The 26,528-nt window shown below is 40.2% G+C and overlaps 1 protein-coding gene across 2 annotated transcripts in view; it reads left to right on the top strand.

The window, feature by feature from the left end:
• Positions 1–26,528, top strand: part of EPC2 (enhancer of polycomb homolog 2) — a 41,277-nt gene that overhangs the window by 11,636 nt on the left and 3,113 nt on the right. The window contains exons 1-12 of one of the 2 annotated variants that reach the window (XM_083842697.1): positions 4,099–4,224; positions 9,543–9,669; positions 10,260–10,405; positions 11,753–11,959; positions 12,709–12,857; positions 13,122–13,254; positions 15,152–15,343; positions 15,673–15,762; positions 17,353–17,498; positions 17,597–17,940; positions 24,111–24,247; positions 24,683–24,842. In XM_083842697.1, coding sequence (XP_083698823.1) covers positions 10,295–10,405; positions 11,753–11,959; positions 12,709–12,857; positions 13,122–13,254; positions 15,152–15,343; positions 15,673–15,762; positions 17,353–17,498; positions 17,597–17,940; positions 24,111–24,247; positions 24,683–24,842 — 1,669 coding nt within the window. In that variant the 5' untranslated portion in view covers positions 4,099–4,224; positions 9,543–9,669; positions 10,260–10,294. Of the gene's footprint in view, positions 1–4,064; positions 4,225–9,542; positions 9,670–10,259; positions 10,406–11,752; positions 11,960–12,708; positions 12,858–13,121; positions 13,255–15,151; positions 15,344–15,672; positions 15,763–17,352; positions 17,499–17,596; positions 17,941–24,110; positions 24,248–24,682; positions 24,843–26,528 lie in introns of those variants that run through there. The other variant, XM_083842696.1, reaches the window with a different exon arrangement.

The raw sequence follows: 26,528 nt of genomic DNA, 5'->3' as shown, positions 1-26,528 counted from the left end.
TCTGTAAGGTATAATTTTAAGGGATGGAGAAGGGGACAGGTGTATTTACTTAAAGCCCTAAAGTTTTTCTTCTTCTAGGGTGTGTGCATCTAATACAGAATTGCTTGTTGTGGTTTCATAATTAAGACAGAGATGAACTTTTCAGTGTGGGGATGGTATTTAACCACAGGGGTCCCCAGACGTGCTCCTTCAGAAAGGTATCGCATTTATCTAAATATGATGAAACTGTATTTCAGGGAGAGGTCTGGGGAGGATAACTGTAGGGAACTTAAAGGCTAAGGGAAGTAGCAAACGGCTGTTTAGCATCCAAGTGCTTTGGTTTTGGAGCAGCAGAGTAAAAGGGAGGGGTTGTATTGGTGAATACAGTTCTTGAGGGTGCAAACAATGTCTGGTACTGGTCACTGTTTCCCTTCGCAGGTGGACCAGTCCTGTGCTTGGAGAACAGCTGTGTTTCGGCTGTGTCCTAGGCACTGGGATATTTCTGCTATGTTGATAGCTACAGAAGCGGGCCGAAGTTGTATGTGATGCTCTCAGTCCTATTAGAGAGGCTGGGATTTGCTTTTTCAGAAATCAGTGGTTAATGACTCCTTGACAGATGCTGCCTTGGGAATTAAAAGGAGTAGGTTCTGTCTGCTATCATCACAGTTCTCTCTACTGTTCGGTTATGAGATCCTTTTATCTTGCCTGCTGCACAGTGAAATACAAGTTAAAATATGTTGTGTGTCTCTCAAAACAATAAGAAAAATAGATGAAAGGATGTCTGGGTACGCCGGTTGCTAAATCCATCATTAAACCTTTAAAAGGCTGTTTGCAGGTTGAACCAAGCCATTTAAATAGACTAACTTCTACATCAAAATCTTCAGAGTATGTTAAACAGAACGGTTCAGGAGTTGAGATTTGTTTTCCCTAACTTCATGTTTAATAAAGATTGATTTTTTTTTTTCCTAATCGCGGAAATGACATACTTACCTGCTGCCTCTGAAGCCCTGCTGACTGAGTGACAGTCGTGCTTGTAAGGCTCTTTGTGTGAAAGCTGCGTTCTGCTTGAACGTTTTATAGTAGAGTGAGTACTAACACCTATTGTCAGCCTTGCCTTGGGAACTCTCCGTACACCTACTAGCAGCGTTACGAAAACTGAGAATAATCTGAATTACTCAGCTGTGCTGCTCAATGGGCTGTGGAGCCAAAGCGTGACTTGTGTGGTGGTTGCTGCGTGCCCTTCTTCGCTGCTTTCTGTGCAAGTGGGACCTGGTCTGTCCCTGCTGGCTGGAGGAATGAAGGGGTCAGCGTGGTTTTCCCATAAGGCATTCGGTCCCATTTTAGAAGTGCCTGAGCGTTCGATGGTGGAGGTGTGGGGGGAGCTATACGTTGGCCAGCGTCACCGTGCGGTGGCTGGCCTGCCCCACGGAGGAGCAGCCGGCGCTGTGGGTGCTGACGGACTTGAGGGCTGGTCCAGCTGAAACCTGACGAGGCCGAGCTAGGGGCAGTGCAGAGGTGGGCACCTGGGGCTGGATCCTGGCGCTGCGCATCCGTGCGGGCTGGGAGCTGCTGGGCTGAGACGCAGCCCCGGCAGAAGGGCCAGGAGATGGGCGAGGGACGCGCGCCGTGGTGGGAGCCCGGCCACCACACCAGGCAGTTGGACACTCCTCAGTTTTTCAAGGCTGAGGCTGCTCTTGGAAGGATCTTTCACAGGGATGATCTTTCCCGTTACTCTGCTTTCCCCAGACGTCTCAGAGATGTTGAGGAACTGGAGGAGAGCCTGTCAGCGGGCTGCCAGAGGGGCAGTGGCTTGGACTGCGGTCCAGGGAGATGGGGAGGGCGCTGCTCTTGCTCCCTGCGACCGAGGAGGGTTAATATGGCCCTGGAGCATGGCACTTGGTGCATCTGTGGAAACGAGAGGTCTTCAGCACCTGACAAAGTCCCGGCCTGCCTGGTGCTGGGGCTGTCCTCAGGGGGCACTCGGACGGAGCCTCCCCAGGTCCTTGTCCTGAGGGGCTGGCTGTGAGGAGGCGGCTCCAGGGACGCCCGTGGAAAACAGCGCGGTAATGAAACAAATTGTGGTGTAGTTGAATTACCTGCTCAGCGCTGCGAAGCTTTCTAAGGCGTACTTCAATGGTAGAATGACAGATTGATTCAGTACATATTAACTCCAGCAAATCACACCAGATATTTGATTGCACTCTTGTCTTAATTCTAATAGAGTTCACTGGGGAGCCTGATAGTTTGATTTAATGTTGCTTCATCTGCTACGGGGAGATTCCCAAAGCTGCTCTTCCAGTTGCTGATTTGTTATATTCTAATTTTGCAGGAATTGCATTATTTTCATTTCTGCAAGATCTCAATATTTAAGAGTGTAATTTATTAAATACCACTTACATATTTTTAAAGATTTTGCTTTCATTCAGGATGTTTTTGTGAACAATTTCTGTAGAATTAAAGAGGAAGAACTCCTGTTCTTAAGAGCGTTTTCTGAAAGCAAGCTGTCGAAGCGCTGGTTCTGCTGCTTGTGGTGCTGGTGCCGTGCTGGTGAGGCAGGCTGGCTGTGGGGAGGGCACCCCAGGAAACCGAAGGAGGAAGAGCAGCAAAGGCTGCCTCGTCCTCCGGGATGTTTTCCAGCAATCGAATGTGTGGGAATGGCTGGAGGGTAGCCCGACGCCCCTGGAGTAGGCACAGTAGGGTTGTAAAGGTCAGCGAGAGCCGAGCGTTAGGGCAAGTCTCAAGTTGATGCTCTGCTGTCATCTGTCCTGCCTTCAAATCTGGGAGCTGGAGGTGAGAACGCTGCTCTATGGGAGGAGAAGGAAACGTCTCCTGGCTCCTCGAGAGCCTCGGAGCCTGCGGCTTGTTTTGTGTTCGGCTTGCGTGGGTGGAGGAGAACTTGAGACTTAACCTTCCCTGAGCCAGTGGCCGTGGTGATTTAGGATTTTGTCCTGGTGAAGACTGCCACTCCTCCTCTGTATTGGGCTCACAGAAAGTTGTGTGCCAGCTGAGCCATCCGGAGTCTTGGCACGAGACATTTTTGTGATGTTTAAATGCGTAGACTGCACCGGAGGGTCTGAAGCATGCACGCACGTGCCCTGTGCTGCTGCCAGCTGCTGGCTCGGGGGGCAGGTAGCCCCTCAGCCGACAGTGTGCTGGGGGGCTCCTGTTGCTGCTCTGCTCACCTTGGGTTTCTTCAGATGGCACTGAAATGGTACGTAGAGAGCAGCACCATTCATAACGCTGGAGTTGTACTGGTTTTCTTCCGCCAAAGTTTAATACAAGTATCGATGAAAAACCTTTAAGAGTCGCAGGTTAGTGCTAACTCCCAGGGGTGGGTGGGTTTCACTGAGTTAACTAATGAAAACTACTTGTGTGAAAAAGTCTAAATTAATGCATTTACTGTGGTCTGCGTCTAACCTGAAATGATTCTGTAGCACTTCTGGCATCCCTCCAGTGAGAGTAAAATGAAGTGATACTTGTTTAGGGAGTCCGTGCTTTGTAAGTGTTACGCTGTGAGGACTCTTTGTCACTCTTAACTGGCTGAACTTCTAAAGAAAGCAAGCAGGTAAGAACTGCTGGGGAAACAGGAATGATTAAATTAGCTATTCTTTTGATTTGAATCTGTCGTTTATAACAACACTTTAAAGAACTTACTCGGTATGTGTTAACTGATTTTGCATAAGTTTTCTCTATGCCAGTTTTTAATGAGTTTGGTTTTTACCAGCCCTAATTTCCTACGAAGGTTGTTCTGTAGTTTGAATGACCTTTTCCTGGTCTGGGAAAAGGAACGTGCTGTTGTCTGAACAAAGGGTTCTTTTCATCTGCTCTGAGTCCTGCCTTACGTTCACGGGAGCTCTGAGGTTCCTGTCTGTTAGGAACCCCCCTGCTATGCGAAGTGATGGAGAACACATCTTCTGTCACTAACCTGGAAGCGAGCATCCTGCTGCCCTCTAAAATGCAGGGAAGACTGAACTCTTTTAGCTGGGTCTTGTGTGGACATCAGGAAAACAGTAGGAGAGTAGGATGTCTGTGTACGTGCTTCTAGATGCTGATTTTTTTCAAAATAAACTATTTTTATTTTGCAGGAACATCATTTGCAACGGGCTATCTCAGCACAACAAGTTTTCAGAGAAAAGAAAGAGAGCATGGTTATCCCAGTTCCTGAAGCAGAGAGCAATGTCAACTATTACAATCGTTTGTATAAAGGAGAGTTTAAGCAACCAAAGCAGTTCATTCACATTCAACGTAAGTTAAAGAATGTTTTTTTCCCTTTAATTACAATTAATATCTTCAAACTGTCTTGAGGGTAATGTTGCTACCGTATTCAAAAACTCAAAAGTCCAAGGGGGATTTATATATGTAAATTCCAATTTCTTCTGTAAAGTTCTGGAGGAATTTAAGGGTAAAGATGTTTTTGTTGTTTTTTTTTCCTGAAGGTATTTGTTTATGGGCTCTGTGCTGTTACTGTATATTACAGTAGCTGGCAAGCCTTGTCTTCTGTCAACTCAAAAGTTACTTCCAAATCTCTTAATTCAAAAGTTCAGTATAAATGGGGATGAACTAAATAGAGGAGGTTTTGTAATGAAATCAGCCTTGATTCTACTGATTATAACAAGGTTTTTGAAGGTTTGGTTTCAGCTGTGCCAACTGAAATTGAAGCTATTCACTATAGCATGCCTGACTTTACTGGATGTGCTATGGGTAGCAGTGTGTTTTCTCGGTGTGTTGCCTTTCTGTAGGGAACTCTGAACTTACTTTATAGGTAAAAGGAGGTGTTTTTTTTTTTTGGAAGTATTTGGCTCCCTAGGTTTTTGATGATCTGAAGTCCTGGTTAAGTAACCCCAGCGGTCTCTGGAGGTTCAGCTGACGAGTGACACAATATTTGTATTTCAGTAGCTCAGTTGTTGCTTGGCATGCAAATCATGTTTGTCCTCTGGGACATGTCGTTCTAGGGGCTTGCCTGGGGACTTGGACTTCCCCTAGAGTTCATCTCTGCAGCAAAACCTTCGGTGCAGTTATTGCAGTGGCTTGTTGGCCTTTATGGTGAAGCACAAGTTCGGTACTGAGTTTTTGAGAAGGTTTTCTTATCACTGACTCATGGTTTTGTTTCTTAGTCATATTGGAAAGGCTACTGATGGGTGTGCTAAAGCATCATGAACAGCAAGTGCACTCCTCTCGCTGCTTTGGGGTTTTGTGCAAGCAGTAGTGATGTTATCCAACTTCATCTTTCCAGACGGCAGTGAGCATCTGTTCGGCCCTTTTTTAGTTGCCTCAACAGCAGGCTGTTGATCTACATGTAGATCTGAGCAGATAAAGCATTTTATGTTTGCATGCCGCCTTCTTTTTGGAGATGCAACTGAACTTGAAGTTAGGCAAAGATACTTAAACCCAAACCCCGCTGTATATTGAAGGTCCTTGCATCATTTCTCAGTAGCGTGGTGAAGTCTCCTTTTTTTCCCATATGCTTGCAAACTAAGGAGACTTTTGGAAATAACATGCTCAGGGTTCTCCCTGGTATACTAGAGATCATACCGGTAATGTGAGAAGCGAGCTAAAGGAATTTAAGTATTTCTCTTTTTAATAATAGAAGAAAAACCTGCAAAGCGAGGCAGGTTGACTAAACTGAAATAAAGCTGCTAAATAAGGGAAGTGTTTTATTGTTTGGGCGGTGCCAGAAACACTGTAAATGCTGTTAACAAATCTGTTCAAAAGTGTTAAAGATATTGTGTCAAACTGTACTTTGTATTGTTAGGATTCACAGCCTTTCTGGACAGAATTACAGAAGGTATCTGAGCTGAAAATAAGCATCAGCTAGTGCTTTAGGATAACTTTTCCCACATAGTCTGGTTGCGGTAGGTGTGATACAAAGCTGCTTTATGCTACGGTAACTGCTGCGAAATTCTGTTCTAATGCTAGAAGCACAAAGAGCAACAACACTTGCTGTTGTGGTGTGAGTTATATCAACTGCCAGACGCCAAGAGGCTGTACTGTATTCCATACTTGGGGTTATTACGAACAAATAACAAGTAAATCATTTTGCAGCCCATCCGATAGCTGAAGATTTTTGTCTTTACTAGTATAATTCTTTCATTTGTACCCCTAGCTCGAAGTAGAGAAAAGTAAGGCATGAAATTCCTGAGCTGGCCTGGATCCTAGGCATTCGTGGAGCTGGGAGGCACTAGGGCGGGTGGCTTTGAACTGAACATGAAACAAAACTCTTGAACTATTCTAATTATGCCAGTGTGATTGATAATCTTCCCTGGATGTTTGTAGTTTTAGTAGCGTGGAGATGCATTTTAAATTGCTAATAAGCAACAGAGAGAGTTGTAGCTATCCTAGAATTAAAGCTGAGTATGTTTAAGAAATCTGGTGCTGCTAATGGCAATAGGAAGAGCAAAAAGTATTTTGTTAACGTATGTAAATGTGCTTGGTGTATGTGTGTATATGCACGTGACTAGAAATGCTGTATGGAAGATACATCTGTCATAGTCCAACGGATCTGACTGGATATGGGTGAGCAAATTAATATCTTCATGAGCTGGAAGTCTTGTCAGTTTTCTAAACGAAATTCAATAGTGGGCAGGCTTCTGTATCATGGAACTTGTGTTGTGTTTAGGGTTGGATTGGTTCAAACCCCAGTGTGACAGGAAGGCCCACATGATCATTTGAAGTGGCGTTAAATAGAAGAGAAGACATGCTGACCGTTTTCAAGCTGGCATGCAGTAACTTAACAGATGCATTTGCGGTGGCTGTGGTCAGTTCAGGATTTGAAGTTGGGGCTTGACCTCTACGTGATTGTGAAAGTGATCCAAAAAATCCTGGCATAAAAGTATGTTTGGGCTTACTTTCTGATGGGTCAGGCTACTCAGTCCGTGTGTCCCTTCCCCAGATTTTCTCTTTAAGTGTAAAACTAAAAACTGATTATAAGGGGGGGCGTGAGAAAACAGAACGGAGGGGAACCTTCGCATGTAAATTAATATTTTAATAATTTAAAAAAGAAGTGGTGGTGGGGAGTAATACTACCTATGATAAAGAATTATTCCACATTTTTAGAGGCTGCTGTAACAGGACCTGTTCAGACTGTGGCCATGTAAAGTGGGTATTTGCATGATAGCTGCCTGGCAGAGGTGTTCTGGTGCAGGTGGGGAGCGTTAGAAGCCCTGGTCTGGTCAGGTGCCACAGCCTTGCCGTTGAGGAGGTGTTTTGCTGCTTTGTTAACTACTTTGGATATAATTACCATGACCTGTGCTAACCCACAGCAAATGATTTGATGCCATCAGAGTAAACACAGCCTGCTCTGTTCTTACTGCCAGCACCCTCCTGGTGGAAGTTGTGCTCTCAGCTGAGCCAGCTCGGGGAAGTGAGCTGGCAGAAAGCCTATCTGGTTTTTGGTGGCCGTCTGGATCTATCAGCTTGCTGTCTTGGCTCATCGTGGGACTGCTGGTGCCAGCACGAGGAAGGTGGAGCAATGTGTAGCTCGCTGGAGAGGGAAGGCTCGTGGAAGTGCTTGTTTGAGTGGTAACTCACCTAGGTCAGCCTAAAATGAGTGTTGAACCACAGCCTTAATTAGTTAAGTAAATTCAATTAGATAATTTTGTTATGTTAAACCCTATTTCACGTAACTGGACTTTAAAGCAAATTCCATTTCCGTAGGTTAGTATAAACTCAGTACTTAGGGAGCTCGTGTAAACAAAAGCAAATCCCTCTGCGAAAGGTATAGCTGGCAGGAGTGGTTACAGTGGCAGAGGATGTAAGGTAGGATGGTAGTTTTGCAACAGCAATTAGCAAGCCAGCAAGTTTTGAACATTTATATGAGGTGAGGTTTAGCGATAGGATCACCGAAGCACCTTTTTTCAGCACCCTACAGAAAGGTGCAGCGTGGAAGAGCACAGAAGCGTTGGAGCAGGAAAACTTGATCCATCCAGTCAGCCCCACGAACCACCAGGAGGAAGGGAGGTAGAAAGTCCGCTTTGAGTGCGTGAAGCAGGAGGAAGCCTGCATTTCGTGAGACTTGCAGGCTTCCAGGAGGTAGCTGAGGTTTTGTGGCCTGCAGTGAACCAGGAGATGGAATACAAGTGGTGTTTCCATTGCTTCAGCACCGTTAACCTGCTGTTCTTGTGCTTGCAGTGCTTCTCATGCTACTCGCAAGCCAGAGAACATTGCTGGGAGGTATAAAAAGCAGGACGTGTGTGTCGTGGGCTAGTACTGCTCTAACAGTACCTGGGTGCTTTTGTAGAGGAGAATGAGACTGGTTTTATTCGATGTAACTTGCTTCTGACAAGTGCATACTGGATACCTTTTATCTTCTGTGTCTTGTCACTTTGATTATGTCAAAATATTCTCGTGGAGTTGAAATTCAGGGCGTAGGGGTTTTGGTTTTTAAGGATTACAGTTTTTTCCTGTTTTTCAGCACTTTATTTTTTTTAATCCATAAAGTCTCAATAATGACTGCTAATATAGCTGAGGCTTTATCAGCAATTAACTTATTTAGGAAGTTAAGTTGATTTGATGTGTTATTTAGGCACGGGGTTCAGAGGCTTCTCAACGTGGCTTTACAGAGCTCTGCTTTTAAAGAATGAATACTGTGGGTCAGTTCCTATTTCAAAGCTGTAGTTTTCTCCCACTGAAGCTACAGGACCTGAATGCTGTAAGCTGTAGCGTGAATCTGATACACGGCTGCCGATGTTCAGCGGGAGAACTGGGTGTCACGTACCCAGGGACAGTGGGACGTGTCTGAACAGAATCTGCACAGCAACTTTATCGAGTTATAGTATTAATGATTCCATGCAATACACAGTCAGATCGCGGTAGTAGTATTAATTTCTTCTTGAAATCTATTTTTAGACCATGTTTACAGTGTGTGTTTAGCCGGTGAAGCCTTCTGAGTAAGTGTTGTTCTCAGAATTAGTACAGTGAAGCACCGCCTCTTCTGGGAGGTAGCAGTTGACAGCTGAAAATGGGAAGGGATCGCGTCCCAGCACTTCTCAGTTGTGTCTGGCTCTGTGAGTGCCTCTCATCAGTTTCCATGCAAAGCCAAATAGATCGTTTTACACGCTGCCAGTGGTAAAAGCTAACACATTGCATTGGAATACAGGCAGAGTGGTCTTGGGCTGGCCTGAGGTGTGGAAGGAATGCGTTGCTTACTTCATTGTAACTGACTGTCCAGGCCAGGTGCTTTAAATGTTTGCTTTAAATGTTTTTTTTTAGCATCATTCTGTTGATTCTTGTGTTTCCTGGGTCCCCTCAAAGTGCACCAGGAAGCTTGGTAGCAGAGTTGTTCTCTAAGCTGACACTCGGATACAGCCATGACTTAAGAACATAGAGATAAGATAGTGCTTTGGTTTGTGGTCCAGTACAAATAGCATATATTTCAACAAGCCTTCACTGCTGTTAGTGCAGTAATTATTTGAAGTGTTGGAGTTAGCGTTTCACCCTTTGTAGTTTTATATGAAACATCAATTGCACCTAATAAGAGATGTTGTTGTATAGGATTTTCTCATACTTCGTGTAAACAAAATTTCTGCTATGTTATCTGAATGATGATTTCCTTCTGCTTTTCGTAGGACCAGGAACTTTGCCTAAGTATGGAGAATGACTAGGGCAATCTGTAATAAAGATAAGAGCTTTGCTGTAAAGTCAGGAACGTACTGTTTGAAGAGCATGGAGAAAGATTCAGGTTCTACGTCTAGAGTTGAGTTGCTTTTGGAGAAAAAGTAATGTGTCTTCCAACAGGATTGGTCTGGCATTATTACACTTTGTTACACAAGTTGTATTATTTAATTTTAGCCTACTAAATATTTTAATAATTTAATTTAGTTGAGTTACTTAAAAACGGGCATCTGAAATTGTATTGGAATTTCCATTTAAGTACCTTTCTCTGAGTATGGGATTTGACTGAAAATTGTCTTAATTGTTAAGAATCTTATTGTGATATTATGGAGGACCTGTATTGTAACAGCATAAGAAAGCACTTTTGCTTTTGTTGTGCAGGGAGATATTAAAATTTGTATGCCCCTTTGGTAATCTTTGGAAGTAAAGCTTTTTTCCTATCACCCCTTCAAGCTGCATTAAAAGAAAATGAGCTTTCATTGATTTCCCCTCGTATAGGAAGCCAAAGACAAGAAACTTCTAAACACTGTCTTAGTTCTATATGGGGACACTTTTTAGTGTAAAGAGAAGTGTCATGGCAGAGGTCTGCTGATTTTATGGATGGCTTTTGATTTCTGGTTGTCAGATGCATGCTTTTGTATTCACTTATTTTGTGTGTGTTTTTGTTTCAGCCTTTAATCTGGACAATGAACAGCCAGATTACGATATGGACTCTGAGGATGAAACTTTACTGAACAGACTAAATCGGAAGATGGAAATCAAGCCACTGCAGTTTGAAATAATGATCGACAGACTTGAAAAAGCCAGTTCTAGTCAGGTATCTTGCTGTGTTAAGAAGTGGCTCAGCTATTTCTCATTTCTGGCGGGGCGGTTCTGTTTTTCTGTTTGGTTGGTTTAGTTTGCTTTTTGTTTTTCAGTTCATTTTATTTCCTGCTAAGTTGGTAAGTATGTCTGTGCGAGTCTGCAGATGTACAGAAATTTCATTGCTGTCTCGTACTGCTAACTTAGGAAAATAAGTGGAGAGCAGGAGTATAGGTGAGTGGGTGCATGTGTGGTGGTGGGGGTTGGTATTAAACTTTAATTCCTAATCATAATACATTACAAGAAGACAACTTAAAAACCGTCTACTTTTACCTGCTTTGGCATGAGAGAAGCTGGTAGTGGTTGGTGGGTGTGCAGATTTCTCTATAAATGTATATGAGAATCCAGATTATTTTCCTTTCACTTGGTACAGTAGGCACTGACTTCAGTTGAAGGTAAGAGACTTAGATGCACAGACAGTGAAGCAAAAGGTTGAAGACTGGGCCCTTGTGGTATAAACTGCAGCGATGCAAGAAAGGAAGTCGTTCTCCAGGTCAGACTCAGAGGCTGGTTTCCTTGCTTTCGGAGCAAGCACGTGTTGCCAGTTATTTTATCAGAAGGGTGCCAGTATTTTAGTCCTCAGTTCCTGAGCTGTTACAGGAGACCGTTGTGTGGAGAAGGGTCTTAAATCCAAAAAATTGCTCGGAAGCTGCATCTGAAGGATCAGTTACTTCAAACTTACATGACAGAATGTGGAGTTATTTCTCAGGGCGTCGAAGAGCTCTTACACCAGAAAGTGTACGTTTGGGGGAATAAATAAAAGACCGTATGTGTACATGAAGCATTATAATTGCTCCTTACAATATAGCCTCTTTTGAAGGTGTGTAAGGAGAAATCCCTCTCTATATAAGAAATTTTCATGGGACTTCTGTAGTTTTTTCTGTTTAACTTAAGGGATTGCAGCGTGTGGCTTCTTTTTCTGCTCTTGGGCTGCAGAAATTTTCAGCTGACTTTGACTAGGTCTTACCTGAGCTCTGTGATAGGAATGGTAAGACAAAAAACAACTCCTCCAGGCTATTGGAGCTTGAGAAACAAAATAGTTTTTGTCAGTATGCCCAACATTCCTTCTAGACCTGTATGAAAGGTTCTGAGTGCTGACGATGCTGATCCAGAAAAGCTTGGGAACTAAGTTAGGAAGACCAACTGGCGGCTTAAGTACTTGGATTTAGATCAGTGTTCTTTTCTCCTTTCCTCTCTTTTCCTGGAAAAGGGTTAAGTTTATTTAGGAAGCGTAGAAGACACATGAAAGACTTTCTTCTTGCCTATCCCATCTCAATTGCACCTTCTGAATATTGTCTTTTAGCTTGTAACACTTCAGGAAGCTAAATTGCTGCTAAATGAGGATGACTACCTTATTAAGGCTGTATATGACTACTGGGTAAGAAAGCGTAAGAATTGCAGAGGACCATCTCTCATCCCTCAAATCAAACAAGAAAAGAGGGATGGCTCCACCAACAACGACCCTTATGTTGCCTTTCGGAGGAGAACTGAGAAGATGCAGACAAGAAAGGTAACGTTGTTTTAAATCCTGTAGGAACTATTTGATTCCTTGCCAGCATATGGCAGGATCAGTCCTTTGCTATCCAAGGTTAATTGATTTGATTGTTTGTCTGTATTAAGAGCTGCAATACTAGATGGCCCACCTAAAGTTCAAACCTGTTAAACGATGTAGTGAATTTCAGTCAATTTCTTATCTATCAGTTTTCTATGTCAATTTACAATTTGTCCATTTCCTAGAAAGCTGAAAATCAAAGGCCGATTGATAGGTTTGCAGACTTCTGTGGAAGAGAGGAAAACTCTTCCATTTACCACCTAGTAATCAATTCAGGTTTTGTGTTTGTAGCATGTAGCATGAATTGATACGAATGGCAAAGACTGATTCGAAAATGTTGAGTAATTAAAAATCTGTACATAAGTGCACACAACCTGACAGTGTACGGAATCAAAGTGGAAAAAGCTTTAGGCACCAAGTCCTGAATTCCCTGTTCTGACTACCTACCAAACCAGTGGTAGTTTATCTGAGTGGAGTAGGCATGGGGAAAATGAGTGAAGAGTTCTTCTTCAACTTAATCCTAAAACTTGGTTTTCCTTTGCTTTTTGTGGCATCTACCAGCGAGGTTATGTGCTATGAAAAGTTTCTTCTGTGAATGTACTGTTGATTCTCACGTGCAGCAGCAGTATGGTGTGTTTTCAAAATTGTCGCTAGTTATGCCTCACAGGTTTTTCTTTTGATGTGAAGTTTCCTTAATCTTTCAATAGAATCGAAAGAATGATGAAGCATCTTATGAGAAGATGTTGAAATTGAGAAGAGAGTTTAGCAGAGCCATAACAATTTTGGAGATGATTAAGAGAAGAGAGAAAACAAAACGCGAGCTATTGCATTTAACATTGGAAGTTGTAGAGAAAAGGTAAACTTTGAAATTGTCTGTATAAAGTCATCTATAATGCTAAGGCCTTCATTTTCATTAAATAAGTTGGAAGACACCGCCTGTAATTTTTTTCTGTATGGATGCTAGTCTTCAGCAAACGTGTGGCTGAAGGCTTACATTGCTCTGTAGAGTTTAGAAGCTAAAACAGAAGGGTTTTATGCAGCCTGTTACTTGGTCTTCAGACATTTCTCAGTGGAAATGCACTATTACACTTTTAATCACGTTTTTTTTTCCTAATTGAAGGTACCATTTAGGTGATTACGGAGGTGAAATCCTCAATGAAGTGAAGCTTAACAGACCTGAAAAAGAGATGAGCACAACTCCATCCACCCTTCATAATGGAAATCATCACAAAGTTCAAGAATGTAAAATTAAGGTAACCTTTCTTCTGCTGCAAGTCAGTTGTTACCTGTTATTCTGGACATACCCTGCAGATGTATGCATTGGAAGACTGTCTAGCAATCTGTTATGCTTGTTTAGTGTTTGTTCTTTCTCAGGTAAGTTTTAAAATTGGCCTGCGTCACCAAACAGCAGCATTGTAGTAGTCACTTTGTTTTTCACAGTTCTGTCCATTTCATTTTAAGATGATGTAAGCATGGATGCTTTACATGGGAATCAGGACCTCAAGACTGCGAGGGAGTTATTTTTTCCTTTTCCCTCTGACAGGAGACTAGAGCACTGAATTTTTCTGGTAGTGTTGTCCGTGAATACTGATTAGCAAAGAGTCTGATTGCTGGCTTACAGCTAGAATGCTCAAGGATTCCAGAAGCTATTCTGAACTGTTGAAGTGATCTTTGGTAACATTTGCAGACTGAAGAATATAACTGCTGTATCTCATTGCAAGCAACAAAAAAAATGTTGCGAGCAACATTGGTTTTAAAACCATTTAATGGAATTTGTAATAGCAGTAGAGTTATTATGGAGGCACGTACATTTCTCATTAGGAAGGTATTTATGCCATGTGGTTTGAGGGTGTAGCAGCGCAGGAGCTATTCTTCAGTATTTTGGTTGTGTATTTTTTTTCTTTAAATTCTCTTGTGGACTGTGAAACAATTACTTAGCAGTCACCTTTTTCCTGCTACAGTGTCATCTTACATTTTCAATATGTAAGAATGTAGTAGATTATATGGGGGTTACATATTGTTTATTGGTGTTAGGACTTTTTTTAGCTTTCTTAGTTCGCTGTAAGTAGAGAGCTTTATGTTTAGTAGGTATAGAATACGTGAGCACATTGGGAATGAAATGAAGTACAGGAAGAACCTGCATGGAGACATGCTATATCACTTGTTTGTAGCAAACTACTGGATTCTTAGTGTTTCTGCTCACTTTTATGAGACTGTATTAGTTGTAAGCTTGTTTTCACTTGTGTCTGTGTGACTTGATGGCTGTTAGTGTGTAATCACACACATTCAGATCAAGATGTGTTTTTTGAGAGAGAATCTGGAATACAAGTTATGAGTTGAGCACCTTTTGAAGTTTGTATTTAGCACCTGCGACACCCAGTGGTCACTGAATGTGATACAAGTCCCTCTCCTTGGTTCTCTTTTGTTCAGCCTTCTGTTTCTCATCTCCGGTTATGCGGCTCAGTTCTGTCACTGGAGTTAGTTTTAGTCAGCTATTGAAAAGTGGTAATGTGGGGAAAATTAAAACGCTTTAAAAACTTCAATGGCTTTTACTCTTTAATTGAAAATTTTGGAAGGAAAAGTAATCTTTCTAATTTGAGAGCTTTGAAGTTTAAAAGCATTTTTGTTCAAGCGAACAGTTTAATATTACTGGAGTTGCTTGCTTCAGAGGACTTATGTCAGCAAAACCTTAAAAAAATAGTGTAAAAACTAATAGCATTAAATCTTACAAAAGATGGGAACAATGCAAGAAACAGCAAACAAAACGTTTCTTGTGAATAGTTTTGAGCAGTTGAGAAAATTTTAAGTGATTGGTGTAGGAAACTGAGGCTTAAGAAAATAATCGGAATAAGATTTCCAATTACAATATACTGAGTGTACTTAAAAGATTCCTTGCCTTTTTTTTAACTTAGTCATGTAGCTTGAAAGCTTTCAGTTTATTAATAAACATCTCTAAAGACAATTAGAGGCAAGTTTTGGGGTTTCTCAGATCTTTTCAATAAATTTTGCATTGTGTGTCTGAAGTTGTCCGCAAATGCTGCGTGTTGAGAGGCTCTGCAAGATGAGCAGTAATGTTTTTCTAAAGCACAAGATGAAGAAACAAGATTAATTACTTCATTTGCTGAAATATTGTGTGTTCTTCACAAACAGCATCCTCATCATTCATCTCTAAAGGAGGAGGTATCAGATGTTGTCCGTCAAAAGAAGAAGTATCTAAAGAAACCTAAAATAGAGTGTGTGGTAACTCCTCAACAGCCCTCTGCTGAGCCCTTGCCTGTTATCAACAAGAGTGATATTAAACAGTATGACTTCCACAGTTCAGATGAAGATGAGTTCCCGCAGGTAATAATGTGTTATAAAATTTTAGCCTACAGAAAATGAAAAACTCAACTACCTGTAATTTGGACAGTGTAGTTTGAAATAGAAAATAACTGTTGGACGGCTGATTTATATGTAAGACAGTTGCATTTTGATTTTTCCCTTTATGTTCTGAGCTATGTTTCAGAGAAGATTGTATTTATTATATAAATGTCAATTCATATTATATAAACTTGTATAGTATAAAAAATATTTTTACTATATGAGCTAATTAGTTATATTAAATTTTTTAATACATGCGTATTATTATATACATATGGTAGTTGGAAGAATGACTTTATTTTCTGGTTTAGGTACCCTCACCAATATCAGAAGCAGAAGAGGAAAATGATCCTGATGGACCTTGTGCTTTCAGGAGAAGAGCAGGATGCCAGTATTATGCTGTAAGCTATCTGCTGTTGGATGTAATGTGGCTTTTTTAGCTTTGTCATTTTTATTTTAGTGCTAATATAACAGTTCTTCTGTTTCCCACTTTCACTATCAAAGCCTTGATGATTTGGTGAAACCAAAGAAAATAAGTCTGACTTTTTCACAAGAATATTTCTCCTTGCCTATTCCAATTACCTAAAGGTAATATAATACACTGTCAGCAGCCCCATTGAGCCATTGCCAAAAAGGAATGACTCCCCCCAGCTCCCTCGCTTTTCCTAACACATCTTTTTTTCCAGCTTGTAAAGCTCATTAGCTGCTGGTTGTGTCAGTTCTCAGGCCTGCTGAGAGATTCTGCTGGGGCACCGAGTAAATTTTGATGTGAAAGTGGAGAGGTCTATCCTGTTAAGGGTTTTCTGTGGAGTTAGGTCAAAACTGTATTTTGAAATCATTGCAGGCTTCTCTCTTGTGTAGAATTAATGCTTTCTTTTCCTTGTCTTCGAGTTAACTTTTCCAAAATAAGTCAAGATGACTGAAATCTCACGTTTTGGTTATTTTCTGTTACTTTTCTATTGCTCTTTAGAAACAGGTTATTTAAGAGGCTTAATGTTAGGCTGCATTTTTAACTCCTGAAGCCATTTACATTTTGTTTATCTCTTTAAGTAAATTGAACCTGTAGCACTTCTGTTGCTGTAGGTTTCACTTGATCATGAAAATCAATTATTTTAAAGAATATTTATGACTGTCACATAAGGCATTTCAGACAGCATTTTTGTTTGTAAAGATTATGCAGCTTTGAGTTTTATTATAAAGAAGGTTTTCATGGAGTAATAAAACTACTCTAAGGTAAGCTGATTCAGCAAATACACTGTCAGGGTATCAGGGTCTGGTAATTGAATGTTGTGTATCGAACAAAGACCGTGCAGATCAGCATCTGTTACCCTTGGCAGTATGGGTTTCACAAGTAAGGCTAAACTGCAAATTTAGGATCCCCTTTTGAAAAATATCTACGCATTTAAGTTCCACGTTGTCTGACTTGGGAATTGTTGTCACTGCTTTGTACAGCTGATTCAGTGGGATCCCAGATAAATGAACAGGCCGCCTGGGTATTTCTTTAGTCACAATAAGTACTAAAAGTATTCTTTTATAGGGTGATACTTAACACTGGAGTTGTGCATATACTTTTAGGAGGTTTCTGTTGATAACTGTTTTATTTATATATTTTTACAGACAAAAGCTTTTACCCTACTGACCCCTTACTAAAAGGCTTAGACAAATTTGTGAAGGGTAGGTCACCAGCTGATTATAAAACATAGTCAAGATGCAGCCTTTCACGCAGGTAATCCATGGGCTACTAAGAGCCTGAAACTCAGAGGCTGTGACAATGAAAGAATCGCTCCCTGTCCTTTATACCTTCTGACAAAATGTCAGATGAGCCGTTAGCAGATGGAAGTAGTGGGCCGGATGAACCTGTCTGAGTAGGACGGAATCCAGTGGTAACTCTGTGGATGTCTTCAGTATTTTTAATACTGTGTTGCACATTCTAAAATAGTTCAGTAACCTAACCACTGAATGCAAAATTGCCTTTTCTTTATTCTTTACAGCCTCGTTTGGACCAAATTAATTCTTCATATGAAAATTCAGAATTGGCAGAATTGGACAAACTGAGGTTCAGGCATTGCCTTACAACCCTTACAATTCCAAGAAGATGTATAGGATTTGCGAGAAGACGAGTTGGCAGGGGTGGAAGGTACAATTGCATTGTTCTTACTTTGTTACCCTTCAAAGGATAAGAGTATTTAGAAAGAGAGAATTAAACTAACATCTTTTTTCCATTTTTTTAATCAGGGTTATAATGGACCGAATATCTACAGAACATGATCCTGTCTTGAGGCAGATAGACCCGGAAATGCTGAACAGTTTTTCAAGCTCTTCCCAGACTTTAGACTTTTCTTCTAATTTTTCACGGACCAATGCTTCCAATAAACGTTGTGAAAACAGACTGTCCCTTTCTGAAATACTAAGCAATATCAGATCATGTCGACTGCAGTGTTTTCAGCCAAGGCTACTAAATCTCCAGGACAGTGATAGTGAAGAATGTACCTCAAGGAAACCAGGGCAGACTGTGAATAACAAAAGAGTTTCTGCAGCATCTGTAGCTTTATTGAACACCAGCAAGAATGGCATATCAGGTAGGCAAGGATTTGAATTCTTACGGGACTGAAACTATTAAATACAGTGGGTTTTTTGTTTCTGTGCTTGGGACTGGAGTGGTAACATCTTCACTAGTGATATGTAACTAAACCAAAGATGCAAGGTAACTATTTTATATTTCTTAGAATTTTTCTTCAAGCAGTCCTCTTCCTCCTGCTTTAATTGGAGTTTCAATAGAATCTTGATAAAGCACTAGACTTAAACATGCAATATGCAAAGGAGGGATTCTGCTTGTATGTCAGGATTGCTTACATGTGATTGAGTCTTTAGACATTTATTGGCCTGAAATTCTTTAAGGACAGAATTATGCTCTTATGAATGCAAAAGAGAAGCAGTGATTTTTTTTTTGGGGGGGGTAGGGTGGGAATACAGCAGCAACAGGGTCATGTTTTTTTAAATCTTGCTAAACATCTCAAGAAACCAGTAGTGAGTTAGTAAACTGACTGAGCAGGCAGCAAGAAGTTGCAAAACTGTTTTCTGTTGATACGTCATAGTAAAAAATTTGACAGTAGAAGCCTCCAGTGATGTAGACAGTCAGAGCACCCAGCATTCTCCACTATCAGAAAACCAACAGATTAAGAGCAATAGGGGATTTCCCTTAAAGGTGATCTCTTGCTCTCATAGCCGGTCTTTCTCTATTCAGCTTTATGACATTGTAACTCTCAATAAGTAAGACAGCAGTTCACATATAAACAGTTTTACATTTAAAGTAAATAAAATCTCTAGTAGTATCTTCACAAGAATATAAAATATATGCAATGTTATTCTGATCCTTGTATCTCTTGTTAGTTATCTCGATGTAGAAGCACTTACATTGGAATTAAAACTACCAGAAGCAAAAAATGGCTTTAAATTTACATTATTGGTCTTATCATTTGCTTCATATACTAGGAGTCGTAATTACTTAAAATTGAACATTGTCACTTCTATACTATTAAAAGTATGTATGATTCTGTAAAATGCCAAACAATGGGAGATATGCCAAAAGATCTATTACCAAGCATCAGTAAGTGTCTGAGTATTTTCCCATCTATTGTGTACTTACAGAACTTGGTGTTGTAAAACAGGATAATCAGAGGATACAATAGGCTGATTCCGAATCCCGCAATGAACTTCATGTGGATGTGGAATGGTCCATCTCAAAGTCAGTTGGAGGATTTGGAATTTAATCTTTAATAACATACCTCTAGAAATTCATGTGTAGAAATTAAATTTCCTGAAGACAAAATCAATTTTCTTTACATTATGATTTTAAAAGATTGCATGTTAGCTTATTAAATAACATCAGTATAGCACTGACATAAGCACAGAATGCTTATTCCAGCCTAATACTTCTATACTTCATTTATTTTTCGATGTAGTCATTGCAACCTTTATGTTGTGTTCTCTCTCATGGAGAGATTTGCACGAGAATAATTTGCTGCTGTATGAAGAGAACGGATATGATGTGCTATGATCATATTTTGTATAATTTCTTTTTGTAAGGAACTTGAAGGGCTGGAGAGTTGCACCTGTAGCAGAAAGGGGCAGTTTTGTGTGATGGGATTATTGATAAGAATCGAGAGATGTGGTGTTAAAGCAAATGCAGAAAATAGAAGGGAATACTATTTGTCAGAGTTAAGGACGTGAAGCATGGACCATAAGCTGTAAGGAACAACGAAGAATTTGCTGATAGTTCTTTATGTAAGAGGAGCAAGTAATACTGCAAGATTTCTGTTTGAATGAAAAAAGTATGATGGCATCAAGGTAAGGAAAGTTGCTTAAAAAGATACAGGATAAGTTGATTTTTCTGTAGAATTTTTGATGATAGTATAATAAGTATCAATAGATTATCGAAGGACTAACTAGATGTAAACTTGTAAGGCTTTGAATGCTGCTGTGGACACATCTCTTTCCTGAGGATGGAGTACACCTAAAAAACGGAGGAGGATATCTTGAGGTAGAAGCTGATGTATCTGGGTGAAAGAAAAAGGTTGAAGAGATTTGTTAAATATCCGTACCTGGCTTTAGTATGTAATAGCTAGGGGACGGATAGCATGTAATAAAACAAAAATGAGAACAGCATTTTAGCAGTTTGTTCAGCGAAGGCGGGGGGGTGGGAGGGAAGGGCCCTGTTTTGGTAGGGAACTGCGTATACATAGGAAAAAAAGCTCTTAATCAGGTAACAGTCTCATCAAGACTAAAGAAGAAAATCGTTGGTTGCTACATGGTAAATTAATGACAGAGCTCATAATTACTATGATTACTAGCACTCATACTTTAGGATTTGAGCTGTTAGGGAAAGATCTAAAATGAAAGAATAGGGCAATACCTATTTTAATGATAGTAGAGGTAATAGAGGAACATGTTAAAATGCATAAAACAAAATCTGATGGTTCTAAGCCACTTCGTAGAGAAATGGTAACTTATTTACATTGTATAATCCTGACAGTCTGTCTGAAGACTACATTCGGGTGAGAATAGTGATACCTCAGTAGTTGCAGTACGTTATGCAGTTTACGGTTTTGGAAGACCTTTTCCTTTCCAGATTCAAATTCCAAAACAGATCTGGTAATTCTATTAAAAGATCAGATGCCATAAGGTAACAGAATTCTTTACCAAGTAATTGAGCCACCAAAAGGAACTACAGTTTTAGACTTGCTCCTTAGTAAATAGCAAATTAATTTTAAAAGGGCTAATCCAAGTCTGGTGGTGCATTAAGTCAACAAAGCTACCACTACTGGACTTACTAAAATAATTCTGTTAGAGAGATGATTGTTGAAATGAGTTCATTTTAGAAGAGATTTACCTGCAAGCATAAAGCAATGTGTGGAGGAAACAATGACAGTACTAAACCTATTTGGTTTTAGTTTAGAGAAGGCTTGGAGTTGCTTTGGTTTTCAGTGCACAAGAATATTTAAAGTTAATTCTGCATCATATTTTCACTTAATATTAAATAAAACAATGGTTACAATGGAATTTCCCAAATGCTAGGCACTGTACAAGCAGCAAGGAAGACTTAGAGTCTGTAGTCTTTTCTTGAAAGTGCCTAATCGGTGCATGACTAAAGAGCCCCTGTTCCACGCTAATTTTCTTTTCTTGCTTGTGTTGTAACAACCCCAAATGGGAGAACTGAATTTGAGGAACTCTGAGACAAGGTCACTGAAACCATCTTATCCCTTTGATCAGTTGTGTAAACTTTCTGAAGTCTTGTATGTTACATCTGAAAAGCTAAGCTTGTCTCTTTGCCAAAGCCAATTTTGGAAGAATTCTGTTTAACCTAAAATGAAAGTGCTGACGGGATGCAGCTGGTAATTAGGATAGGTGGTGGAGGAAGGAAGTTAGGAGGAACTTAAAGGAACTTACAGATGGCACTACTGCCATCGGCAAACTAATATTTAACTGGCTGTCTGAATTCCCAGAGTGCGACTCACCTCCCTTATGGAGCTGAAGAAAGATGTAGACTTCAGGCAGAATTTTCAGCAGTTTGCAGGACACTGTGTTGTGTTTGGCTTCCAGTCTGCTTCAGCTGCCAGTTGCAGTGACCCACTCGAATGGTATCTGTTTAGTTACCATGGCCCTAGATACAAAAGACAACTAGCATTCTCAGCTGAAGAATTTGGCTTATGGAACATGCGTTTACCTTTTAGAGGTATTTTTTTCCAGAATTAAATACCATGTAGAAGTAATTAGATTAATGAAGTATTACCTTTTCGGGCAGCCTGATAAATGATCTTTGATTAAAGCCTTCAAATCCTAAGAGAAATGACATACTAATCTAAGCCTAAGATGTGAAGGAGGAGGAGAGGAAACTAAAAGACTGAATTTCACATTAACTTCTTATGTTTTTCTGTTGTAGTACTTCACTACAGCCAGACTGATAAAATAACTAAAAAGAAAAATCCCATTAGCAGTGGAAATGGTAATTCTGGTAAATAGAAGCTTTTATGAGAAGTGTAGGACACTTGTACTTACCTACGACCTTGAAGGCTACCTTGGGGTATTGTAGAAGTTGTTTTTTTAAAGACCCTTAATTTGTTTTTTTTTTTTGCAAAAGGAAATGATAGTAAATGTGCTAGTGAACATCTGCTGTTTTATAACAGCCGAGCTCAGTGTGACCGAATAAACATCCGGTGACAGGTACCGAACCGGGTGGAATTTAAACACGTAAATGCAGAGGAAGCAATCATGACATTACTACAGTGATCTTCCCTGTACCTGTAACTGTGTGTTCCATGGCTTCGTGTCAAACTGAGAGGAGGAGGAGGTTGAAAACATACGATTGATACAGAGGCTAGCCTTAAACTGGATGATGGTCTGCAGTGGAGCCTGTTTTCTGTATTGTCTTCACAATTCATAGCAGAGTGGGACTTTGAGTCTAGATAAATGCCCCTGTACTGCAGACAAATAATAGCTAATTGTGGCTAAATGTATTTTAGACATCTCTTTGCATGACATATAAGCTGGTTCTAAAATATTTTTAACAAAACAAAAGATGTTCTGGAACTTGTTACCTCAGAGCTTAAAAATAGAATTACATACATACGTAATGTTCCATAACGCTGTTCTTGGCTCTGTTGCCTTTAGTAACGAAACACGTTTTGGGAGCCTGTTCTGAGGGAACCTAGCAGGTTTTGCTGACTGAACTGGGAGTTAAATGCTTGTGGTAATAGGTAAAAGTCTTCATGGGGAGCAAACTCAGCACAACTAACGGGGGGAGGGATTTTTAGAATACGTTGGAATTGGTAGTAAAATCCCAATAATCTAATAGGGTTAATGGTATAAATCATGGGAGTAAGTGCCCTCCTTACATAGTTGAAGCTTGTTTTAATGATGTAGCAGTAGAGAAGAGGTTTCCCTAGTAATTTCTAAATAGCCAGTCTTCACTTTGGCACCTCCTCAGAAGAGAATTTCAGGACAGCCGTACTACAGGAGTACTGCAGCTAGTAAATGAAAAGCCCAGACCCTGAAAGGTAGCTCACTTCGGATTTTGTTAGCTCCTTGTCTGTTGATGAGATAAATGATGTTCCTGCAGAATGCAAGTGTTTGAGATGAATGACAGCTTCACTCTTCGAAAAATACAGTTCAAAATGTTGAAGTATAGTTAACAGGAATCTTTGAAAAATGAATTGTTTACTTTTTCCTAGGAAAACTTAGTTTTCAGGTTAGTACTGCCTGCACAAAACTCAGGTTTAACACTAAACACTAAGCAGTATTTTGAATTTATCGTATTTGCAATTCTTGGGTGGGTAGATGGGGAATATTGAAAACGTCTTTTCTTGACTGCACCATTCCCTTCCTTACTTGTTGGACGTATGGTACCACTGGGGTAGTGTTAACTTGCTTCTTGCAAATAAATTCAGTATGTCACTCAAACTTTTTCAATGGAGCAAGTTTAATAGGAAAGAAAATTCCGTTCAGGTGAAGCTTCAGCATTTTCTTCAGCAAAAAGCAAAGTGTGAAATTGGAAGGTCAGACTGGATTTGCTAAGTAAACATTGCTCTGTGGTATTTGCAAACATTGTTTTAGACATGGAGATTAGCTTTGTTGTTGTATATTAGTTTCCCATCCTTTCAAGTGAGGATTGATGTGTACTTAAATAGCTGGTATACAGCCATACAAGCGACCCATGCAAGCTAGCACCTACAGAACACATTGCTCTTGAAGTAGGTGTTCTTGAATGTTAGGGCTGTGCTTCCTTCACGTAGTACCTTCTGGTATCAGAGGAGAGGGCAACAGTTAAGGACTATAGGAAGGAAAGTTTTACTGAAATAAACTCACAGATGTTTACTGTGAGAGCTGAGCTTAGTGTACTTCTTCCTCAGCGTGATTTTTAGGGCGTTCTCGTTCTCTGCAAACCAGGAGGAGAATTCTCAAAGCTTTTGCTTCAAGCTGCTGGAGGGACAACTACCAAAGATCGAGGCTGCTTAAAAGCAGAGAAAGCTGTGAATCCTTTTGTTATAAGTTGAATCGATGTTAAAAGAACGCTATGAACAAGCTTAGCGTGGCCTCCCTTTTACATAGGAATACATGAAAATCTTTGCAAGCATCTAACACAGGATAAGTTGCTCTCACCCACTTGTTATCCAGCACTGGCCCATTCTTGCATCTTAGCTGTATTTGTTTTGTGCAGGCATATTTCACACCGGCTTCCCTTTCTTTTCCGTAGTAACAGGGGGTATCACAGAAGAACAATTTCAGACACATCAACAGCAGTTAGTCCAAATGCAGAGGCAACAACTTGCTCAGCTTCAACAGAAACAGCAATCTCAGCATTCCTCGCAACAGACACATCCGAAAGCACAGGTAATGCACCTTAAAAATTGTCACATGCTTCCATCTTCCTTTTGCTTACTGTGGTTTTAATCTCTTACAAGCCTAGATATAACAACAATTCAATAAATACGTTACAGTTCAGAAGGAATATAGAACAGGTTTTGGTCAAAATGCTTTTCCAGTTTACTTTATGCCTGGAAGATATTTGTGCCAGCTACAGCACAGACTACCTTTGTTTTCTCTATTTTGAATGAGGACTTTTTAAACTTGAACATCAAAACCTGTTGGGGGGGGTTCTTTATCTGGATACTATGACTGTGCTTTAAAAGTTGAGCAAGAGACTTATTTATTTGCTGGTAATTGGGTGTTACAACAATCCAAGTGTGGTAATCCAAATGTGGTATTTTTCTTTGTACTTGCATAATTATAAAGAAATAAAAATATGTATTTTTTCCTTTCCTGCAGGGCTCCAGCACCTCTGACTGTATGTCAAAAACGCTTGATTCAGCCAGTGCCCACTTTGCTGCATCTGCAGTGGTTAGTGCACCTGCTCCGAGTCGCAGTGAGGTAACGAAGGAACAAAACACCAGCCACAACAATATTAATGGTGTTGTCCAGCCTTCAGGTGATGATTTCTTAAAACTTGTGATCTTCTGCAGGGTTGAGAATATGTCAAGCTGGCCTATTTCGTATTTTCAAAATAATGTATTTGAGTTCGTTGTAGTAGTAGTAGTAGTAGTAGCAGCTACAGTTTTAAATATTACTTTTAAATAATTTTGTGCAATGACCTGCAGGTTAGTATGGTAATAACTGTGTTTTTTACCCTTGGTATTGTAAACATAATTTCTGTTTTCTTTTGTAGGCTTTATCTCTTAAAAATCTGTTATGATCAAAAACATGACTGATAGCACTTTAATTACACACTGACACTTTTAAAAATATGCTTAAAAATAGTTAAATGCTTTTAAAAGAAAGTAAGAGAAGTTGCTGTGTTGTTTGGTCATTATTTCACTTCCATATTCAGATGAAATTCTACTAATCAACTACTTTTAGCAATTCTTCTGACATTACTGTAGGTTTCAGACTTCATTGCATATAGGATTCCTTCCAAATTTAGGCAGAAGTGTATAGAGTGGCATTCACTACCTTATTTCAACCCCTCACTTCTGGCCCTCTGTTATCAAAGGAGCAGTGCTGGTCATGCTGGTGCAGTTGCCATGTTACCAAGAGAGAAATGTTATTTGGAATTTGCCATAACAAATAAAAGGCTTTCGTAGTAATTTGTTCTAATAGCTAATGTCGTGATTAGTTTTATAGACCTTCTGCCAGGCTGGGTTAATGATGAAATGAAATGAATAGAGAAGAGAAAAAACCACAGCTGAATAAAATCAATATAGTGGAACGGTTCCAGGAAAGAAAAAGAAAACTATGTATAACTTGCTGTAATATCATATCTGAGAGGGCAGTGTTTTGAGGGGGATAAGATCAGGCACGTGGTAGTGTACCATGCTGATAGCAGCTTTGTGGCTGATGAAAAACATTGCAAATATGCACATAAAATTAGATTTGTTACTGTTCCAAAGCTGTAAATGGCAGTGATGTAAAATAGCTATTCCAGTTTCATATAGGAAGACTTAAATTAGGAAACGTTGGTTGAAGACAGCTTTTTGCAGGAATAGGGAAAAAACGTGCCTCGTTCCACTGTTATCAAAAACAGATCAGTGAATACCAAGGATACCAAGAGGAAACTTGTGTACCTTTGGGTTGAATATAAGCTGTGCCTGATTTTAGCTGAAATTTGAACCCTGAGTTTCCCACCACTCAGTAGTGCAGACAGCATTGCTGCATACTCTGGAAGGGGGCTTCTGTATTGCCTGGTCCTGTACCCCAAGCTCTGCTTCCTTGAGGGATGCTGGTCCCCAGAACATCTGTGTTGCCACTCAAACAAGGTGGGAAGCGAGGAGGCGCTTCAAAGCGTCAAAACTTGGCTTCTGTGTTGGTCTCTGTGTTGCCTAGCTGAGGTGTGAGCCATTTGATTTACTTTTCCGGGGAATGTTGCCCCTTAATTTAAGACACCTAAAATGGGGTACAGAAAGTTGAGCAATACAAAACCTCTTTGTGATACTGTCATCTCTTTTACTTTCTGATAGTTTTGTGAATGAAATTTTTAAGATCGTTAGTGTAAACTGGGAATGTTTCTAAAATTTGTTTCTTAAACTTGTTTCTAAAATTTTTTTCAAATCTTGAAAACAACCTACATGCAGAATTCCAGTGACATGTATGCTTAAAACGTTACCACTGGGGTTTAATC

This window comes from Anser anser (assembly GCF_964211835.1).
Source record: "Anser anser genome assembly, chromosome: 6".
NCBI classification, from domain to species: domain Eukaryota; kingdom Metazoa; phylum Chordata; class Aves; order Anseriformes; family Anatidae; genus Anser; species Anser anser.
Note: the sequence above shows the minus strand (reverse complement) of the source record. Positions and strands in the feature narration are given on the sequence as shown.